This window comes from Molothrus aeneus, chromosome 1 (assembly GCF_037042795.1).
Source record: "Molothrus aeneus isolate 106 chromosome 1, BPBGC_Maene_1.0, whole genome shotgun sequence".
Taxonomy (NCBI): domain Eukaryota; kingdom Metazoa; phylum Chordata; class Aves; order Passeriformes; family Icteridae; genus Molothrus; species Molothrus aeneus.
The window spans coordinates 99,762,528-99,781,145 of record NC_089646.1 but is presented as its reverse complement, the minus strand read 5'-3'; the positions used below and the strand labels follow the sequence as shown (position 1 = coordinate 99,781,145).

Here is an 18,618-nt window from a genome sequence, read left to right as displayed (position 1 = left end):
CTGCTGGAAGGATGTTTCTGCAGAAGCTGTGTGGCTGGAGAGGGTGTCAGGGGGCTTTAGTGGGGATGTAAAGGATCTTCACATGAATGAGGAGAGGGAGACACAGTTCTTGACTTCTGTTGAGAAGTCCTGGCATTTCAGTTCTCTGTGGGCATAAGCAGGCAAAACACTGCCAGTCCAGGAAAAGCAAGTGGGTGGAAGGGCAGAAAATGGAACTCCTTAGTTATACTGCCTTGCTGTTTTATGGGAAGGTAAGTGATAAATAGAACAAATCATTTATGAGGGTGGCAATAGAAGAGCCTATCCTTTTTTGGCTTTTCTCTATGCTGCCAGAACTGGCAATTTGTGTGAGCTTGACAGTCTTTGAGATCACCTTGGAAAGGCTTTGTCCATTAGTGATGAGTGCTGTGATGGGAACTGCTGTCTCATTCCTGAGGGGATGTGCTTAGGGCTGCTGCTGGTCCCCAAGGTGAAGCTGTGGAGAATTGCTGTGTGGACAGAATGGTGGCTCAGTGACAGTGAGTCTCCTGAATTTAGTTTCCAGTGTTGATAAAAACTCTTCTCTTAACGCCCCCATGGCCCCCAGGATGAGATTTTTCTCTTTATTTTCACACCAGAGACAGGTATATACTGTGAAGAAAGATCACAGGCAAAAACTAACCTCACTGACCAATCTCAAAATAAAGGAGCTCTTTTGGTTACCCCCACGATGTCTGGGGTAATTTTATTCAGGCTATTAATTAAGGTGAGCTTTGTGAAAAGTCCTAATGCCCTGAACTGGTGAACTGAGCAGTGGATTTCGCTACCTGTGTGCAAGAATATTGTGCTTGCTTCCTTTAGCTACTGACATAAATAGTAACTCATTACAGGGCATAGCTCCAGGCTTTGCCTTAAGAAGTAGATGAAAAGATAATTGCTGGATAAGCAAGTGAGCATGGGGGACTGTAAGAGTAAATGAGACTGGTTCTGAACCAGTAACAATCTTCTTTCAATCAGCCTGGTTTTAAGGCTGTAATCTCCCCTGGGCAGCGGAGGTCCCTGTCCCCACGTGGCGCGGCTCTGGGAGCAGCCTCACTCCTTGGTCCTGCGTGAGGCCGTGGGTGCTGAGGACAGGCCTCTGGCTGTGGCTTACAGCTCTGCTCCTTACGCTGCATAAGCTGATCCTCTTTCATTCCTGTTGGTGTTCTGCTTGGCATTCTTTTTGTGAAGTGCTTTTTTGTTTGGTACAGACCTATTTATCCCTCCCTTCCCTGCACCAGTGGAGGTTTATTAGATTGCATGGCAGCCTGCCATCTTCCTTATTAACCAAGCTTTTTCCCAAATAAACATGCTCCTTGTGTGCATGTCTCCTATTTATGATTTACTTCCCATTATAAAGCTACAATCTACAATATTAAAAATAATACACAGACAGATGTTTGTGAGAGGCTGAACAGGGTTTTATTGTACTGACTCTGGTATTTGTGGTTTATATTTCTTTAATCTCTAGTGAAGTGTGGTTCCTCCTGTCCTCCCCATTTTACTGCTTCTGCCTCTTATTAGCCTTATAATAGGTGATGGTGCCCTTTAAACACATTTTCTTTCAGGCTCTTACATGCTGCAATATGAGCAGGAGTATGAGGAAGTATGATGATGTTCTTAAAATGGTGTCTTTATATGAGAAATTAGAAATTAGGCCTTTATTCTGCAGATCTAGGTCCACCCACCTGGAGGCAAAGAGATCCTTACCTTCCATTTCCATGACTTCAGTAGGGTATTTGATCACCCTCTGCTGGCTGAGCTGCCCGGGCAGCTGCCAGTCTGCTGGATTTTGGGAGAGTGCCTTTCAGCTCCGGTGGAGTCCCAGCCATCACTTGGGATTTCACTTTGTGCGTCTGAAGCGTGTTACTACAGTTTGGTCACAACAGTTTGGAGTCACTGGCTGCATGTAGAGTTCTTTATTTTTGATTCGAATGGATGGAAGAGAATTCTGCCCCTGGGTCAGATAATCATCTCAGACCCGTTAAATAAGCAGCTGTGACATGCATCATAACAGTGGCCTAAACCACCATATTTTTTCAATATGACACTTCGTTGCTTTTTTTTCCTTGGCCCATGGTTGGGCTTACATTAGAAAAACAAACAGCACTTAGCTATAATTAAAAATGCCCTGCGGTAAGTGGGATGACAAAACAATGGGAATGCTGTTCATATGGATGAAGTCAAGTGTAAATGAAGTCTAAAAGAATTAAGTTGAATGCAAGGATAAAATTATCTTGTTGGCTAGGCACAGAAAGTATAAAATAAGCCTACCCAATAAATCAGATCTTGCATTTCACAGTAAAAAATCTGATCAGGGTAATTTTTTTGTATCATGAGGCAAATCCATATTTTGCTGTAGCAACAGAAACATAACCTTCAATTAACTATTTGAAACTATTTAAAATGCAGTAGTATATTGGTAATTGTAGAGAGTTTTATGCATTCAGGCATCTACCTTGAACATGTGTGCAATATATGTATTTATACTACTTGCATTCAGTTTCTAAAAATAGGAAATGTTCATAATAGTATCCTTAGAATTCCTTTTTTTTCAAGATAGTCAAGTTCTACCTGTACGTTTATTCAAATTTTATATTGAAGAACCACTGTATCATATAGGTTTTTTTTTCTTAAAGTATGCTCCAGACATAATTATGAACATAGTAAGACATAATTATAAGAAGGGTTGATATTTTCAACCTCCAGTAGCTGTCGTCTTGCTTCAGGTTTAGCTGTAGTCAGAGCCTTGCTGACCAACTGACTGATGTTTCACTAATTGCCACTTGAAAATGAAAAGGGAAATTGTCTAGCTTTGAAACATTATTCATGAAAGAAGGATCATGCTGGCATGTTGTCAGAACAGGATCTTTCCCCCCTGTCTTGTCTAGACAGGCCAAGTACAATACTTTGTACTGAAAAGGTCTCTCTGGTGTGTCATTAGGCATAGTGGTTTAGTCTGGACTGGTCTGGATTACCTGGTCAGAGTGTTTTGAGGTCACTTCTTGTATTTTGGTACAGACCTCTGCAGGTTTATTTCAGTTTGAAAATACTCTAATATTTGCTTTCTGCTACCTCCCTCAATCTGACTTTGACCCATTTTGATTTACAAGGAAGGGTTCTTCTCTGGTTTTAATAAAAGCACTGCTTAAATGCATTCACTAAGCAAACTAATTTAAGGTACTGAAATTTTGTTCACAAGTTGCAAATACCAGATGCTAAGTATATTCTATGGTCAGAAGTATCTGTATTCTCATTGGATAATCTGTTTAATTAATTTATCCTATTCCTGCAATACATTTTTTCTTTGAATATTTCTTTTAAACTTCAACAGAATGTAATTATGCAGACGAAGTTTTGCAAATTTGTGTCCTCCATTAGATATTACATTTTGTTAGATTTAGGTGTTACTTTTGCAGATGTGTGAGTGAGAAAAAGAGGAAGCCCCATGGACATGCAGGCACTGCTCAGCACTAACCAAAACATGGTTGTGACATCAGTACTGTCCTACAACACTGTCCAACACTGATTGTTTGGATCACAAATCCAAATAGCCACCACAGGGTCCGTTGTAAAGAAGGTTAGCTCCATCCCAGCCAGGGCCAGTAGAAGATGAGTGCTTCCTTGCAAATAGATTTGGTAGGAGATAGAAGGCAACATGATTTTTGACAACATGCCCCATTTTCAAATCAACACAGAATTCCCTTGGTATTGTGAGCAATGTTCCAGTCAATGTGGGCACAACAAAAAGGGGACAAGAGGCCTCATGACACTTTTTTTTTTAAATGCACCTTCACAATGGCTATTTTCACATGTGTGAGGGAATGAGGAAGTATCCTTAATATTCTACAAGAAAAGTTGATTTAGTCTGCTTTTTGATTCTAAATTTCAGTGTGGTCTGTTATCTATGACAACCCCCTCACTTCACCTTAAATCACAAATCCTTTCTTCTGGTTAGTCCTCTTATGATAATGTTAGTTAAACCCCAGAACTTTTAAGACTTTAATATAGCTATGAAAAATGTAATGCTTCGTCTAGTCTTTTGTGTGAAAACTGTATAATCTGCTGGCAAACAGACACCTTGAGCTCTTTGCTTTAACTGCTTTTGACTTGACATCTTGCTTGAGCATTTTACATCAGCCATGGGGGGAAGCATGGAAAGCTTTACGTTAGGACTCAACACAAAGGCACAGGAAAGCAGTAAAAGCTAGCCAAAGTAGCATGCCACATATTCTAACTGCAATATGGTGATTGTTTCTTTCTAATAGAAGCATTATGTTCTTTCCCACTCTAACTTAACCCGGTGTGATATTCTTCCTTTAAGATACCTGGGAAGTTTGAATCCTTTCAAGGCGACTCTTCTAACCTTCCAAGACAGCTTTTTTCATTTCTTGTTCCAGTTTCTTTATGAAATTGCAGAAATGAGTCCTAAAGCATTGTAATTATCAGATTGCTAATATTGAGCCTGTTTTTTTAAGTCAGAAGTAATTGTTAATGACCTCTTCAGTTCCACAGGTTTCAAAGGCTTACTTCATTTGGCTATGATTTTTTTTTATAGTCTGTACTCAGAAGGAATCTAAGCCCTTCAAAACCTCTTCAGTTCTTTGTTGTTGCAGAGAAGAACAGAGTAACAAACAGAAGAAAGTAATTTGTCTGTACAGTATTTTATTAATAGGTTAGGGACTGCAGGGTTGGACTGAAAAAAAGCTTAAATTTGAGGACCTCATTTAGGCAAAATACTTATTTTATAAGTACACTTCCACCAAGCAAAATAGATCTGTTTTTTCCCCTTCAGGAAATGCTTATTTTCCTTGCTTTTCATACCTTCTATTTATATTCCTAAGTAACATTTTATATGTTACACATATTTATGCATACAATTTTTTATTGCAGCAGGCTCTTGCTGGTATGTATACCAAAATATCATTAATACTCTTGAAAAGTGTTCAGAGTGAAGTCTGCAAATTGCTTTTATCTATAAAGCAAATGAAAAATGAGAATGAATTTGCTCCCTTTCTCAGTTTCTTTTTCCTCTCCTTTGCTATTACCGTGCGTGCATTATGTAACAGACACGTGTGATTAAGTGTCACACCTCGGTAACTGATTTAGGGACCTTTTAGAATTGGAGGTCCTGTTGTCTCAGTTCAGACTAAGTTAAGATTAAAGCAAAGTCTTCTGCTGATGCTGTTGAAGATGAACAAATTCTGCCTCTTTGCTGGGAAGGACCAGAAATCATCTCTCTGAAGCAGAATCAGCCAACCCATACTGTAGTGTTAGGGAAGCCCAGGGTTCTGGGAATGGCATTCCTTTAATAAACTGCTTGTGAGAGTTTCTATTTCTGTCTGCTTTGCCTCTGTTTGTGAATGACAATCACCAGAATTTGTCAACATACTAGCAGTGTAATCATTAAATTTTAGTTTGTCTAGATATACTGTGTTCTCTGTTCTGTACAAGTATTTTACTTAGGAGCAATCCTAGTGAGAAAGCTTTTCATAATTGTGTGTATATTTTTGTGAATATTTCCTAATTACATCTCCTGTACTTGTTGTAAAGTGTACTTGGTCTCATAGGAATTGTTCTCATGACAGAATCATATTTAGGGGAAACTGTTCTCCTTTTTTTTTTGTAAAAACAAAGTGTAAAAGCTACACTAATGCCATTTAGCATTCAGACATCTTATAGGCATTTTAGAAGTTTACTAACTTATAAAGAACACTAGCATGTGGGATTCTAATGTGCAGACACCAAGTACTTGACTGTAATTAAGTGGGAGACTGGCAAATTGGCTTTGGGAAGGTAGTTAAGGAATAATTGTCTGTGACTGAACAGGATTGTTCCTGGTTACAAACTATACTGTTGCCTTACAGCTGATGCGAGATTTTTTTTTTAATGTGGGACAATTATTATTTTTATGAATAGTGCTGTCTTGCCCCAGATATGCAAGGTGCCACACAAACATATATGAGAACACAATCTTTGTCCAAAGTGAACTATAATCAACATGAACTGCAAAAAATATTGCTTATTATTAAAAAAGGTGAATTTTCCCAAGTGGCAAATCTGGTTTACTTATGTTTTGATTCTGGTGATCAGAAATGCATCACATATATATTTGTACATGCAATGCTGTAAGGACAAAATTGTTTGTGTTGGTGTTGAAATGCCAGAGACCCACCCACCATTATAGCATCTACTTGAAAAAGATTGTCATTTTAGCACTGAAGAAGGGTAGGCATCAATTTTCTCACTTTTTTTTTTCTTTTGCCTTTCAGAGTGCAAATTCACCTGCGCCAGTGGTAAATGCCTGTATCTTGGTTCACTGATTTGTAACCAACAGAATGACTGTGGGGATAACAGTGATGAAGAGAACTGCCTGCTTGTAACAGAGCATCCACCTCCAGGCATCTTCAGCTGTGAGTATTGGCTCCTTGCGAGCATCCATGTATGTCAAATATGTCTGGCTACCTCAGAAATGACTCGTTTTGGAACCTTGATCTGCAGTATGATATCAAGGGAGTATGAGACAGAGAAAGTAAATAATATTTTTCTCAGAACTAGCAGGATTTGTGATGCACTTCCCCCAGGATTCTCAACATGTAAATTTTTAGTTATTCCAAGGCATTTTGTGCTACAGACATCGTGGTTATAATCATATGGATCATATGTGGCCTCTGAGAAAGCATAATTAAATATCTGTTTTCCAGGATTCTACAAAATATTCTATGCTCTGTCTGTGTAAAAGTCTTTATGTGCTATCAAGAAAATTATAATTTTCTAGAGTTCACAATTCCTATTAGTTTTATTGGTGCTGAGATCAGCATCATTTGGTAGGTTACTGACCTTTGATATATTTAAAATATCTTTAGTTGCTGTTCTTCAGTGCATAAATATTGCACACAGAGTTTATCACAGGAATTGCATTCTTAGTGCTTTGTCCTCAGTCATGTACATTGAAATCAAACTTTGCTTTTGCTTTTGTTTCTTGTGCAATAATTTATTTTTAAACTACAATTCAGCTTTCTGGATGGGTGATAAATTTTCCAATAAGGTTTCTTACACACAGGTACAATAAGAAGTATGTTATGTTACTTCTGCTTTCCAGACAGTTTTGTTCTGCCCATACTGACATCCCTCAGTATTCTATTTCACTTCTGATTGTGATTATATCTTAGGAATATCTGTTTTGTTGTGTTGTTATTAGTAATATTATATATAATTATGAGCAGCATGTATCTGTAATTTTTGTAATTAATGCATGGGGCTATAAGCAGGATAGAAGATGGAGTTCAGGTGTTGGATATCTGTCCTCCTGTACCCTCTAACCTCCAAGTGGACATGTTCCTAAATGCTCTACTCTAAATCATTTAAATCTTGTACTTTGTGTTACTTTGGTACCTCTGCAATGATTTCAGTGGCTTTGAAATAATAATGACCTATGTATTCTTTTAGGATATTTAATTTTATTTTTGTTTGGTTTGGTTTTGAGTGGAACTCTTTCCCAAGTCCCAGACAAGACATAGGCTTTGGTGATGCATCCAAATCAAAATGTCACATTTGCCCATAACGTTGGCTTTTGAGTTGTAAAAAAGTTACATTTTATTATTTATTCATGCAGAACTTGTAAGTGTATATGTAATGTTCAAATAGAGGAAATGTTTTTGACTGAGATACTGTACAGCTCTTCTCTTAAACCAAGCTAGCACAACTCTTTTTCCAAAAGTGGCCACAAAACCCGCAGTGGTAGCAGGTGGAGGGCAGGACTTTGGTGATGAAGAGCAGCTGTGGCATCGCAGGTGGTGGCCCTGCACAGCTGCAGTGTGATGGTGGCATCCTGTGAGTTCCTAGGTGGAGCCTCTTAGGTGGAACTCCCAGACCCTTCTTCATCTGAGGTCTGACAACGAGGGCGCCGGTGGATTTGCAGTATCCCCCTGTGCTGGTGACAGTTGTGCAGTAATCAAGTATCATCTTGGCACCTTCTCCTCAAAAGCCCTTTGGACTCTATAAATGGTTACTTGCTTGACCTAGGATCTGCAAACTTCCTGGTCGTCCCCTAAGTCACATCTGTCCCCCCTGCTCTTGCTGTAGATCATGAAGACAGGCCTGCCTGGTTAGCTGGCGAGTCATCCCCCTAGCCTCCAGTGACATGAAGTTCATGCCAACCAAAGCAAACAAAATGTGTCTCTGAAAAACCTTCAGCAAAAGGTTCCCTACTGCTTTCCTGAGAATTGCAGTTGGTGTGTTTCATGATCCTGTCTCTGGAAAGTTGTGCAAGTTGGCAGCAGTTTTCTTACTTTTCAGTGGACTTGGAGAAAGACAGTCAGCTTTCTCCTCCAGTCAGCCTTTTACAGCTCTGAGGGCTGTTACCACCCATCCATGGGTGTTTAAAAATACCCCAACAAACCCCCAAGTTCATTCATATGAATTATGTTTCCTTAAATCTGTTAGAGTTTGTAATTTTCTATGACTGCTTCTAAAATATGGTGTTCAACAGGCTTACTACTTGAGATCTCCCGAGTAGAGTCCAAGTGAAGAGGGGTAATTATATAAACAGTCTTATTATTAAGTCTTTCAAGAACCATATTTGCTAGTTTTGCAACATCATTGGAAATGAAGAGTTTGTAGAAGAAATACTGGATGCATTGCTAAGGAGGATTTGGAAATGTTTAGTTTTTTGCTCACCTGGTGGCAGATAGAGCAGTTCATTATTTGTTGCATTTGGGCATATTGACAGGGTCTGTACTGTTTTGTTGTAATAGGCACTGTGAGAAAAGTGCTGTTACATAAAGGGACTTTGGTTTTAAATATAAAAAAACAAACAAATCCCAGTGAAACAGGATCCTAATGGTGAAACAAAGAGAAAAAGAAGATCAAAGCCAGACAGAAAAATAATACAACCATAAACTGTTTTGAAATTATATTTACCATGTTCTGGCTATTAAACAGACTACTACATGGTAGAAATCAGTGCCAGTTGGTAATAGGAAACAAGATTATTATGGACACATCAGTTGTGTTGGTTTATTCCAGCTTTGAAAAAATGCTTTTAGAATACTTGCTGAAGTGAGGTCCCCAGGCCTTAGAGGGATGACATGTTGAATTAAGAAATGTGTGCATGCTTTTGCTCAATGATTTTAATGGGGATCCCTACCAGAGTACAACAGAGTGTATGCTCTTGAAATGTCCCAGCTGAGCAGGCTGCCTTTCAACACAGAAGTGCATACATTCATTGCTCTCTCATTAGTAACAAGACAGTAATACAGCTCAATAAGAAGAAAATTAGTATTAAAAAAAAAAAAATCACTCGAGGAATGTTAAACCAGGTATTTCTTTCTGGTCAGTGTTACATATAAGCTCTGTTCTTGCATCTTGCTTTTGTGCAGTTCTTAAATGAGAAAGAAACTGTTGAAAGGAGCCACTTATTAGTTTGTGCTGGTTAACGTCCAAGCAGGGTATCCTGTTTCTCCCTGGGACTGCCCTTGTCTTTACCTACAGCACGTTGTCGTCACTACAAGCAGCATGCCTTCCCCTCTGCTGTTTGTTCAAAGAATCCCTTTGTTGTGCTGTATTCAAACCTTCTGTTCTCCTGTGATGGAAAAAAAATCCAATGTCTAAATAAATAAATTTTCATATGAAAGTTCTGCTTTAGTTTATTTAAGCAGTATGTGCTGTGTTAGTGGTACCTCATATTTCCCAGCTGCTGAAGCATTTCTTATTTGTGTTCTTGCCAGCAGCCAAATCCAGAATGTCGTGTTGGAGCTTCTTGTTCAGTTTAGTGAAGTTGCATGAGCAATAGCATAGAAAGATTTTTTTTTTTGTGGGTGACCTGCTCCCTGGATCTCGTGATTATAGGAGATGCTATCTTACTGTTAGAGGAGTTCACATCTCCCAGATCTGGTGCTCCTTTCTCCTTGCCATTCTTATATGGCTCCAGTGTGCTAGCTGTTAATTTAGTCTTTTAAATCATAGAATTGTTGGGGTTGGAAGGGACCCTAAAGATCATCCAGTTCCAACCCTCCTGCCATGGCAGGGACACCTTCTACTAGAACAGGTTGCTTTAAAACCCCATCTAACCTGACCTTGAAGACTCCTAAGGATGAGGCACTCACAGCTTCTCTGGGCAACCTTTTCCAGTGTCTTACCACTCTCACAGTACAGGATTTCTCCCTGCTACCTAATCTAAAACCCATTCTCCTTCAGGCCATTCCCCCTTGTCCTATCACTACATGCCCTTGTAAAAATGTTGCTGCCGAACTCAATGTCTCACATGTGCAAAGGAAAACAAAAAGTGTATCTCTGAAGTCCTTCGGTTGTCTTAATTTTCCTTTGCTGACTTATAGGTAGGGCTGCCTTTTGCTGCTGCTGGGTGATTCCCAGCAGCACAGTATAGCACAGAGAAATTGGAGGACAGCTGGGAAAATCCAAGGTGTGTTAGAGTTGGATTTTAGATGACACAAGCTGCAGTCCAGCAAGTTGATCAAAATACATGCTAAGGCATTTAGGCTGAACATGTTAAGGTAACAGCTTGCTTGATTTGCACCAGGGTGCAGGTTTGGTGATGCATGTTGAAGCACACCTCCCCTCCTCCATGAGGACACCCAGTGCTGCTGCATCTCTCCCTGCAGCTCGCCTTGAGCAGAGCCCATTCAGCTTTCAGTAGGGCTACTTGTTTTTGTTTTCATCAGCTGTAAAGGCTTATTGATTGAGATAATGGAGATGACTGTTCTTTTAAGACTACTTGGAGGTCAAGGGTGTATTTAACAGCACAAAGCCATGATAGGAAAAATGAGGCAAAGAGTACGATTTTAAACATTGCAGACTTGGCCTTGGCAGCCGCTTGCCACTCCATGTGACCTGGAGAATTTGGACTCCAAAGAACTGAAACAATGTGCCTGCATCTAGAAGGACACAGTTCATTTGTTTGAGCATTTGCCTTTGTTTCACAACAAATGATCAGCCTGCCTTGTCCTGCTAAAAGTAAATTAGATTTTGAAATGGGAAGTGTAGTCTGTTGTCTGCAGACTGCAGTGTCCAAGTCATGTCTTATTGAGAAGGGTTGTGGTGGTGGAGATTTTAGGGTTTTGAATTGTTTGGTGGAAAACAGTGCAGGTAGTTGTCTTTGCTGTGATCTGTATGTGTTTGTGGGTATATCAAACACAAATATTGACATGCTTGAGAATTTACAGAAGAATAAAATAAGTGAGAACAAATCCTTCTTGTCATGTGCAAATTATGTCTACATCAAATTTCAAGTTGTCAGCATTGATGGAGGTGATGTGTCATGGCTGTTTTGGCATAGAAGAGTTTGCTGTAGGAGTTCATTTTCCTCTGCAAGGTAAAAAACCCAAACAAATCAAATATATAGCTCTCCCTTTCACCACCCCCACCTACTGCTGTCAGCTCTGAGCTTTGTAGGGATCTGCAGGGGGTTGGAGAATGATTCTGTTTTAAAAACAAAAAGCTCAATCAAAGGAAAATATTTTGTTTAAAGAGACCTTTGGCATCCCCCTCCTGACTGTGACACCGAATTTGTGCAGATAAAAACAACTGCTTAGATTTACATTTTGATTGTGCTTCTGCTTTCATGTGTGCCGGGCTGTCCCACTTCAGGTGAAATTTATCCATTTCTTTAAATATTTAGCAGTCTAGCGTTGATGTTAATGAAAGTCTGGCACTGCTATTTTGAGCATTGCAACAATGATAGTAATTTTCAGTGTCAGATTACTGCTTCTCGGAGGAAAAGGGAGATGGGAGGAGGGAAGAGCAGGAAAAAAAAAATTGTTTCGGCTCTAATAGAGTTTGTCATCAGCCTGGCTGTGCCAGACAGATGGATCATGAATACTGTCTAGACGCTCTCTGCCTGAGTGGAGCTGTGGTCTCTAAGGACAAGCAGTGAGACGCCGGCTTAAGTGACTGGGGAGAGGCAGGACGTGCTCCCCTCTCGCAGAGATAGCGAGCCGGGCTGAGCCTGCCGCCGGGCTGGGGGCCGGTCAATACCGGGCTCAGCCGAAACTTGGCTGCTGGGGGGCTTTGTGGGGGAAAGGAGAGGGATGTTGGTACGATAGTATTGATTTCAGCCGCGTCTGCCCAGGGACTGCGGGGTGGTTTAGCCGGGAGTGTGCATCTCGGGAGGGGCGGCATTGGAGAGTCAGCATCTGGCCATGAAGCGCACGCTGTAAGAGTGCCGGTCACCTGTATTTATCAGCTGCTATAGCCACAAAAGTGACTAAAGTATACGCTGGAAAATGCTGACTTCCTTGCTTATGTTTTCTTTCTTTGGCCACTTGCTCAGAAAGATTCATCTGTTTCCCTACCCGGGGCTCCCAGTGTCCCCGGCTGTTAAGATGAGGTTTCAGGAGGCTGCCTTTGGAAAGGAGAAGCTGTGGGTAAGCAGGTGAGACCCACAGCCTAGGGCACATCTTGTGCTATTTAGTGATCTCTCATGCTGTTACATGTCCCTTCTCTGTCACCAAGCACAATTAATGATAAGGAAATTTCTAATGTAGATGGAGCGAGAAATATTTTTTGACCAGCAGAGTTTTAACAAAAACTCAATTTGATACATATCTAATTTATTTAAAAAGCAGGAGGTTCTCTGGGGTTCAGATTGCAGAATAAATCATAGTACTTTGGGTTTTAGTTCTGTGTGTATGTCACTAAATACTCGATAGATATTTTTATTTAGAAAATCCAGTTGGTTTTCAGCCTATAGCGCAGTCCTGTTTCTTGAAGTGCTATAACCAGGTTCTGTGCTTTGTTCTGAAATAGTTTCCTTCTTGCATATTGTTAAAGCACATTATGGAACGTTAGCAATTATATGATCTTGAAAATTTGAAAAAGAGCAAAACATTAAAGTGACTTTTGTATATTATTTTCTTAAAATTTTGTTTTTTAAAAAATACTGTATTCCCTGGCTTTTAATAAATGAAATAGAATCCTGGTCCCATGAATGCTGTAACAAAACTGCAGTGGAAGTTAGTAATGTTGGAGTTTACCTATTCTTCCCCTAACGCCTGACATTGTGAGTGACTTGGACAAGCCAGACACACACACGCATATGTGGCCAATAACAACCATGAAATGTGCTTGTACAAAATTAGTTGTTTACATCTGCTTATGGACAGGGCTAAACTGGGCTCCTGGTAAGGAATTTCCATTTCACAAAGTTTACAGCTGGACATTAATCACATATTTACAGTTAAAAAGAGAAAGAAAAGCTCACAATACTGTGCAGATGAAAATGTGGGAATCTCAGTAGCTCTGAAATGCTATTTTATTCATCCTCAAAGTATGTAAGTCAGTTGTATCACATTTAATCAAAATCTAGAAAAAATGTTCTTTAAAGTTGTTTGTGTTTGCTCTTCACGCACATTTCATTCACCCGTCCTTCAACTCCTGTTAACTTTTAGGAAACTTCATCCATTACTAAACGTTACTTCTCAGTACGATCATGCTGGGTAATCCTTGTGATTTCTTCTGTCCCCTTTTTTGGCTACTGATTTCTTACAAATGCAAATTGCAAGCTCTCAAAGTATACTGTGTAATAAAATCTTCATTCAAAGACTGATTTTTATGTATCTTAGAAAGTGATTAAACTTCAGGTTGAAAATCTCAGAGCAGTACTGCCGGGCACGATGGGACTTTGTATCTTAAAGATACACTTGGCACTTAAAGTCACCAGAGCTCCTCCTGGACCTTTGTGAGCCTGTGAAATGACCTCCCACACACTCTGAGGGCATCCTTTGTACACATTGGTTCTCCACCAGAAGTGCACGGTAGCATAAACATTTCATCAAGGCGGGTGTAAAACTCAAGTAGGAAAGCCACAGTGCAGTCTCATACCACAGGCAAGATCCCTGGAAAGAGAATAAACTGAGAGACAATTATTTTCCAACATTATTTCACATACACCTAGTAGGTGCTTGAACACAACATCAGAAATCATTTAGGTTGTAACTGAGCAACTTTTGTTACTTTTATTTTCAGTTCACATTAGTACATTAGTAAGTATTGTCCATTGCTGCCTTTCCCTGCTACATTTTCATTTGCAGGGGTCACACTGGACTGTGCACTAGACAGCTAAGTTTGCTTAGCTAAACTGTAAATGCAGTTCTGAAATCTTGCTGTGTGAATTTTACAGCCACAGCTTTCCCCATCATTCATTCAAGTCACGTTGGTTATTGCTGGTAAATACTCCTAAGGCGGAGCGCTGCATTTGTACTGTTTGCACTTGGCTACTACAAGCCTGGAGAAGCCACTGGGAACTATTTCTTCTGTATAGCATTAGAAGCTTAGGCAGAATGAAGATAAATTATATTTTCTTATAGTTGAAAGTGTTTTGTTAAGGTTTAATAAAAAATAATGTTTAAAAAAATCATCACCAGAAAGGGACATGAAGTCAGACCAGATCACCTTCCTTCTCTAAGAATGTTGCAGACTGTGATGTTTGATTGCTTTTCATTCTGCAGATGTGTATCTGACCATTTATCTCCAGAAACTCTTCATCTCCCTGATGAAATGAACCACTTTAACTTTTCCTAAGCAGGCTCATCTTCTACTTCTGCTGTAAAGTATCAGCTTTAGAGATCAAGGTGAATTGGGAGTTTGCTTGTAAGTTCTGGTATGAATACATGCACACTGAAATATTTCTCACTGAAGTTTCTACGTAAATTAACAGCATCATGCTCAAAGAAATCCATGCTTTTCAATGATCTCTAAAATAGTCTGTATTGTGAGTGAAATTATGTTTTTCCATATCATGTAGTGTTTAACCAAAGCATGTTGCTTTGGTCATTAGTGTGTAGCTTTTTTTCTCAGACTGGAAAGCCTGAGAAACCCTTATGCTCTTCATAGTTTTGCAAGTGCTTGAAAGTGGCACAAGCCACTGTTGCCTCCTGTGGTTGCTCCTTCACTTTCTCCTGTGCAAGTGTTTGTGCAGGCACACAGGGATTGGGTTGGAGACTGGTCTGGTTCTGATGAGCTCTGAGAAACTTCCACTTTGTTTTGGCTGGTGTCATGTCCTTGATTCTGCTCTCAGCTGTGCAGACTCTTGTGCCTGCACAAAAGCAGAGGGAGATACAAGTGGCTCTGTTCAGTGGTGGCTCATCCTTGAATGGTTTAAGGTTTCTGTGCCTCAGTCCCTCCCCCTCTAAAGTACATGCTAATAGACCTTTCCCTGAACACAAAAGAGTTTGGGAATTAAGAACTAACAGTTACTTTCCCCCTTTTCCATAACTCTGAAAATCTCATTATTTGTCACTCTTTGTAACAGAAAAATAAAACAGAAGAGTGAAGCATCAGACTGGATCTCTTGGGACCATCCATGGGTTTGGGCTCTTTTGGACTGAACCAAGGCTAGTGCAATGTAATATACCATTACTTGGTTATCCAAGTGCAGCTTGGCTTAAGTCATGGGGCTTTATTGGAATAATGCTAGCTAGTTAAATTACTACATAGGAACAGCTCTCCTGGGTCAGATCAAAGGCCCAGCTAGCTCACCATCAAATCTAGCACTAGCCAGTTGCAGATGCTAAGTGAAAGAGTAAAAGCAAATTAGATAAACAGTTCTGCTTTTCCCAGTAAACCTGATTCCTTGGAGAAATGCTTCAGTGCTTTTCATGAAGAGCATGGGGTTTATGTCCTCTGGAGATAATTTAGCATTTAGAAAGGGCAGAACTAGGGTAAAGAGAAAACACCTCATTTCTGAAGTGTGAGAATAAGCAAAGATCCACCAACCCTTCACTAACCAGTAGATGTGTGGGCACCGTTGGCTTCTTCTGTATGCAGAGCATACTTTTCATATTGAGGCATTCTGAATGTAGGACATGAGCTAGAAGGTGCTGAATTCATGTCAGCTGGAAAGACAATTTGCCTAGGTATTTTCACTTATTTTGTGAGGAACATGGACTTTTAGTTTCTCTAAGTTTACTGTTTTTTTCTGAGTGATGTTGTGGGTTTTTTTAGTCAGGATTTGTGGACTGTGTGTCAGCTTTATAGTTAATGGTGAACCAAGTTCATCTTGCAGGCTTAAATTTGTCTTGGCTGTTTAGGAAAACAAATGCACTCACAAAGCCTACTGCATGTAGAAAACACATTAGTCACCTGTGACTGTGTAGCACACAGGCATAAGATACCGTGGGTGTACACGTGTATCTTAGAGCAGGCTTGGGCTTATTTTTGTTTTCTATATGTGCAGGTTGTGTGCAAACCTAAGGAGTGAATACAGACTGGTTAGAGTTAAGAAAAATACCAGCAACATAGAAAAATCTATAATCAGCTTCTACAAAAACACAAATTGGTATTTCTATCTTTGTTTAAAAACAACTGTTCTTTTAATTACAGGTTAAGGCTTAAAATCATGACTAAAAGAGGATTTCACATTCTATTTAGACCATAAATGAGACAGTGGAACCAATTCTTTATACTGAGTTACTGTTAGAAGCTAACAGAAAACAGATCAGGACAGTGAGTTGCTAAATCAATTGTGTTTTGTGTGTGTTAGATGACTTTTCTAACTTAACAATGCAGTCTAAGGTGCTAGAGATTTATCGAACACAGCATTGTCCAACCATACCTGATAAGATCACAGGTCTGCTTATCTTTCCAGCAGTATTGCTACACTGATAGTTTCTTCCTTCCTTCTCAGTTTCCTCCTTCTTCTTTCTTCCTGTTCAGTATCACTGTGTAATAGTTTCATGAAACCAAAACACATGAGGGACCTGGGGAGGGTAGAGATAATAGTGATGCATTATGTGAATACTGAGTCTGACACCTAGTAGCACCTTGATAGAAATAGAAAGCTGTGATCACAGTATTAAAATATGCTAACAAGCTGAAGGAGCTAATGGGCTTAATTTTTACAGTGCAGATGTTAATCCAGCACTTGTGCTGAATGCAATAACAAATGTGTGGGGGCTGATGGTGATGTTATTGTGTTCTTGGCAGCACAGTCCTCCAAAACAATCTTCCTTTCTTTGATATTTTACTAAGAGTTAGAATGTTCTTTTTTGTGGTCTAACATAACAAATGTATAAACAATTTGGTATGACTAAGGCTGGTTGGGCTATGGCCATCTTTATTCAAATAGGGGTTCTGTAAGAATCGGTGTACCCTTGTGTTTGGTGATGGGGATTGCTGTTCCAGTTCTTGGATAGTTCATGCTCCACATCTCCTACTAAATTTCAGATCATTTTATTGTTGTTGGTTTCAAAACTGCGCTCATCGAGCCAGAATAAACCATTTGCTTTGAGAAACTGTAGAGCCACAGTCTGATATAAAGCTCAACTGCCAGTCTTTCCCAGAGAAGAGTCAATAGTCTTATGGAGAACAGTCACAGTGGCCTGTGTTCCACTCCAGTGCCTCAGCCTCACCACCCACCTCATGGCATTTCAAATGGTCACACTCTTCCATTGTGTTCAGGGCTTTGCAGCTAATGACAATGATGCTGTTATCCTGTGGAACCCTTCAGCTCTTTCAATAGGAAATGGTCTTGATGTACTTCCAGCAGAGTTGGATATTCCTGAAGAAATTACCTTTTGTACCAGTCAAAGATTTGCTAGATGTTGATGGGGATCATTATGTTGCAAACCTCTCCTTTTTTTTTTTTTTTTTTTCCTTCTCTCTAACAAAAGTACTGGCTTGTTTAATTATCAGCAGGAAAGGTGCACGTGGCTTTTGTTTGTAATCAGGTGCATCTCTCGCTGGGAATATCTATCACTTTTGATAGGCTATGACAATGTAGGTCATCAGTCAACCGGCCCTGAGTATTCAAGGCTGGTGGTGCTCCTCCAGCAAATAAATTTGCTGCAGTGTAGAGCACAGGTTTCAAACCACATTTTCAAACCATTTGACAAGCATCTTGGATAATGTGCAAGGAAAATAAATTTCATTGATGTTAGAAAACTAAAGGAAGGACTGAAATGATATGAGGAATGGAAGACTTGTCAATTAGTGAATAGGGCTTGCCACCAGTTCCAAGTTTGCTTGACATCTCTGCCACCAACTTCCTGTGCAATCCTGATGAAATAATTCTTTGTTTTCTTTCTGAATTTCCTTATTTTAAAAAGGGAGTTAATGATTTTCATCTACTTTGCAGAAGTAATAAAAGAAGATGAAATTTTTATGTGGTTGAAAAACATGAAAAGGGACGTTAAGCTGTAATAGCCTCAGAAAATGGGTATTATGTGCTGGAAAAAAGTGCAATTATAAGCTGACAGAAAGAATAAAAAAATTGGAAGTATGTGCTTTGTGATATATTGTACATTAACATTAACACATACTGTCTGTTATTAATACATGTATATTTAATTTTTTACTTGTGTGGCAACAAGGAAATGGATATGCTAGAGAGTTTCTAAGTAGGTACATAAAAATTGGGTACATAATTTGTATTAAAATGTGAGTAGAGACAAAAGATGAGGGAAGAGTTTCATCAGTCAAGTGTAATTCCACAATTGAAGCAGAATATCCTAAAACGTGGTGAATGTAATGCAACATAATGATGTTTGGTGGTGTATTAGTGAAGTTTGAAAAAAAACTTTGGAAGGATTTAATCAAATGAGGTCACCAGTCAATAGAATGATGAATGAAATTCAATCTTGATTA

At 39.5% G+C, this 18,618-nt stretch overlaps 1 protein-coding gene across 2 annotated transcripts in view; it reads left to right on the top strand.

Annotated features, from left to right (window-relative positions):
• The window catches only part of LDLRAD4 (low density lipoprotein receptor class A domain containing 4), a 284,002-nt gene that overhangs the window by 129,098 nt on the left and 136,286 nt on the right, over positions 1–18,618 (top strand). For both annotated transcript variants that reach the window (XM_066561328.1, XM_066561317.1), the window contains exon 3: positions 6,291–6,431. In XM_066561328.1, the coding sequence (XP_066417425.1) occupies positions 6,291–6,431 (141 nt within the window). The remainder of the gene's footprint in view (positions 1–6,290; positions 6,432–18,618) is intronic.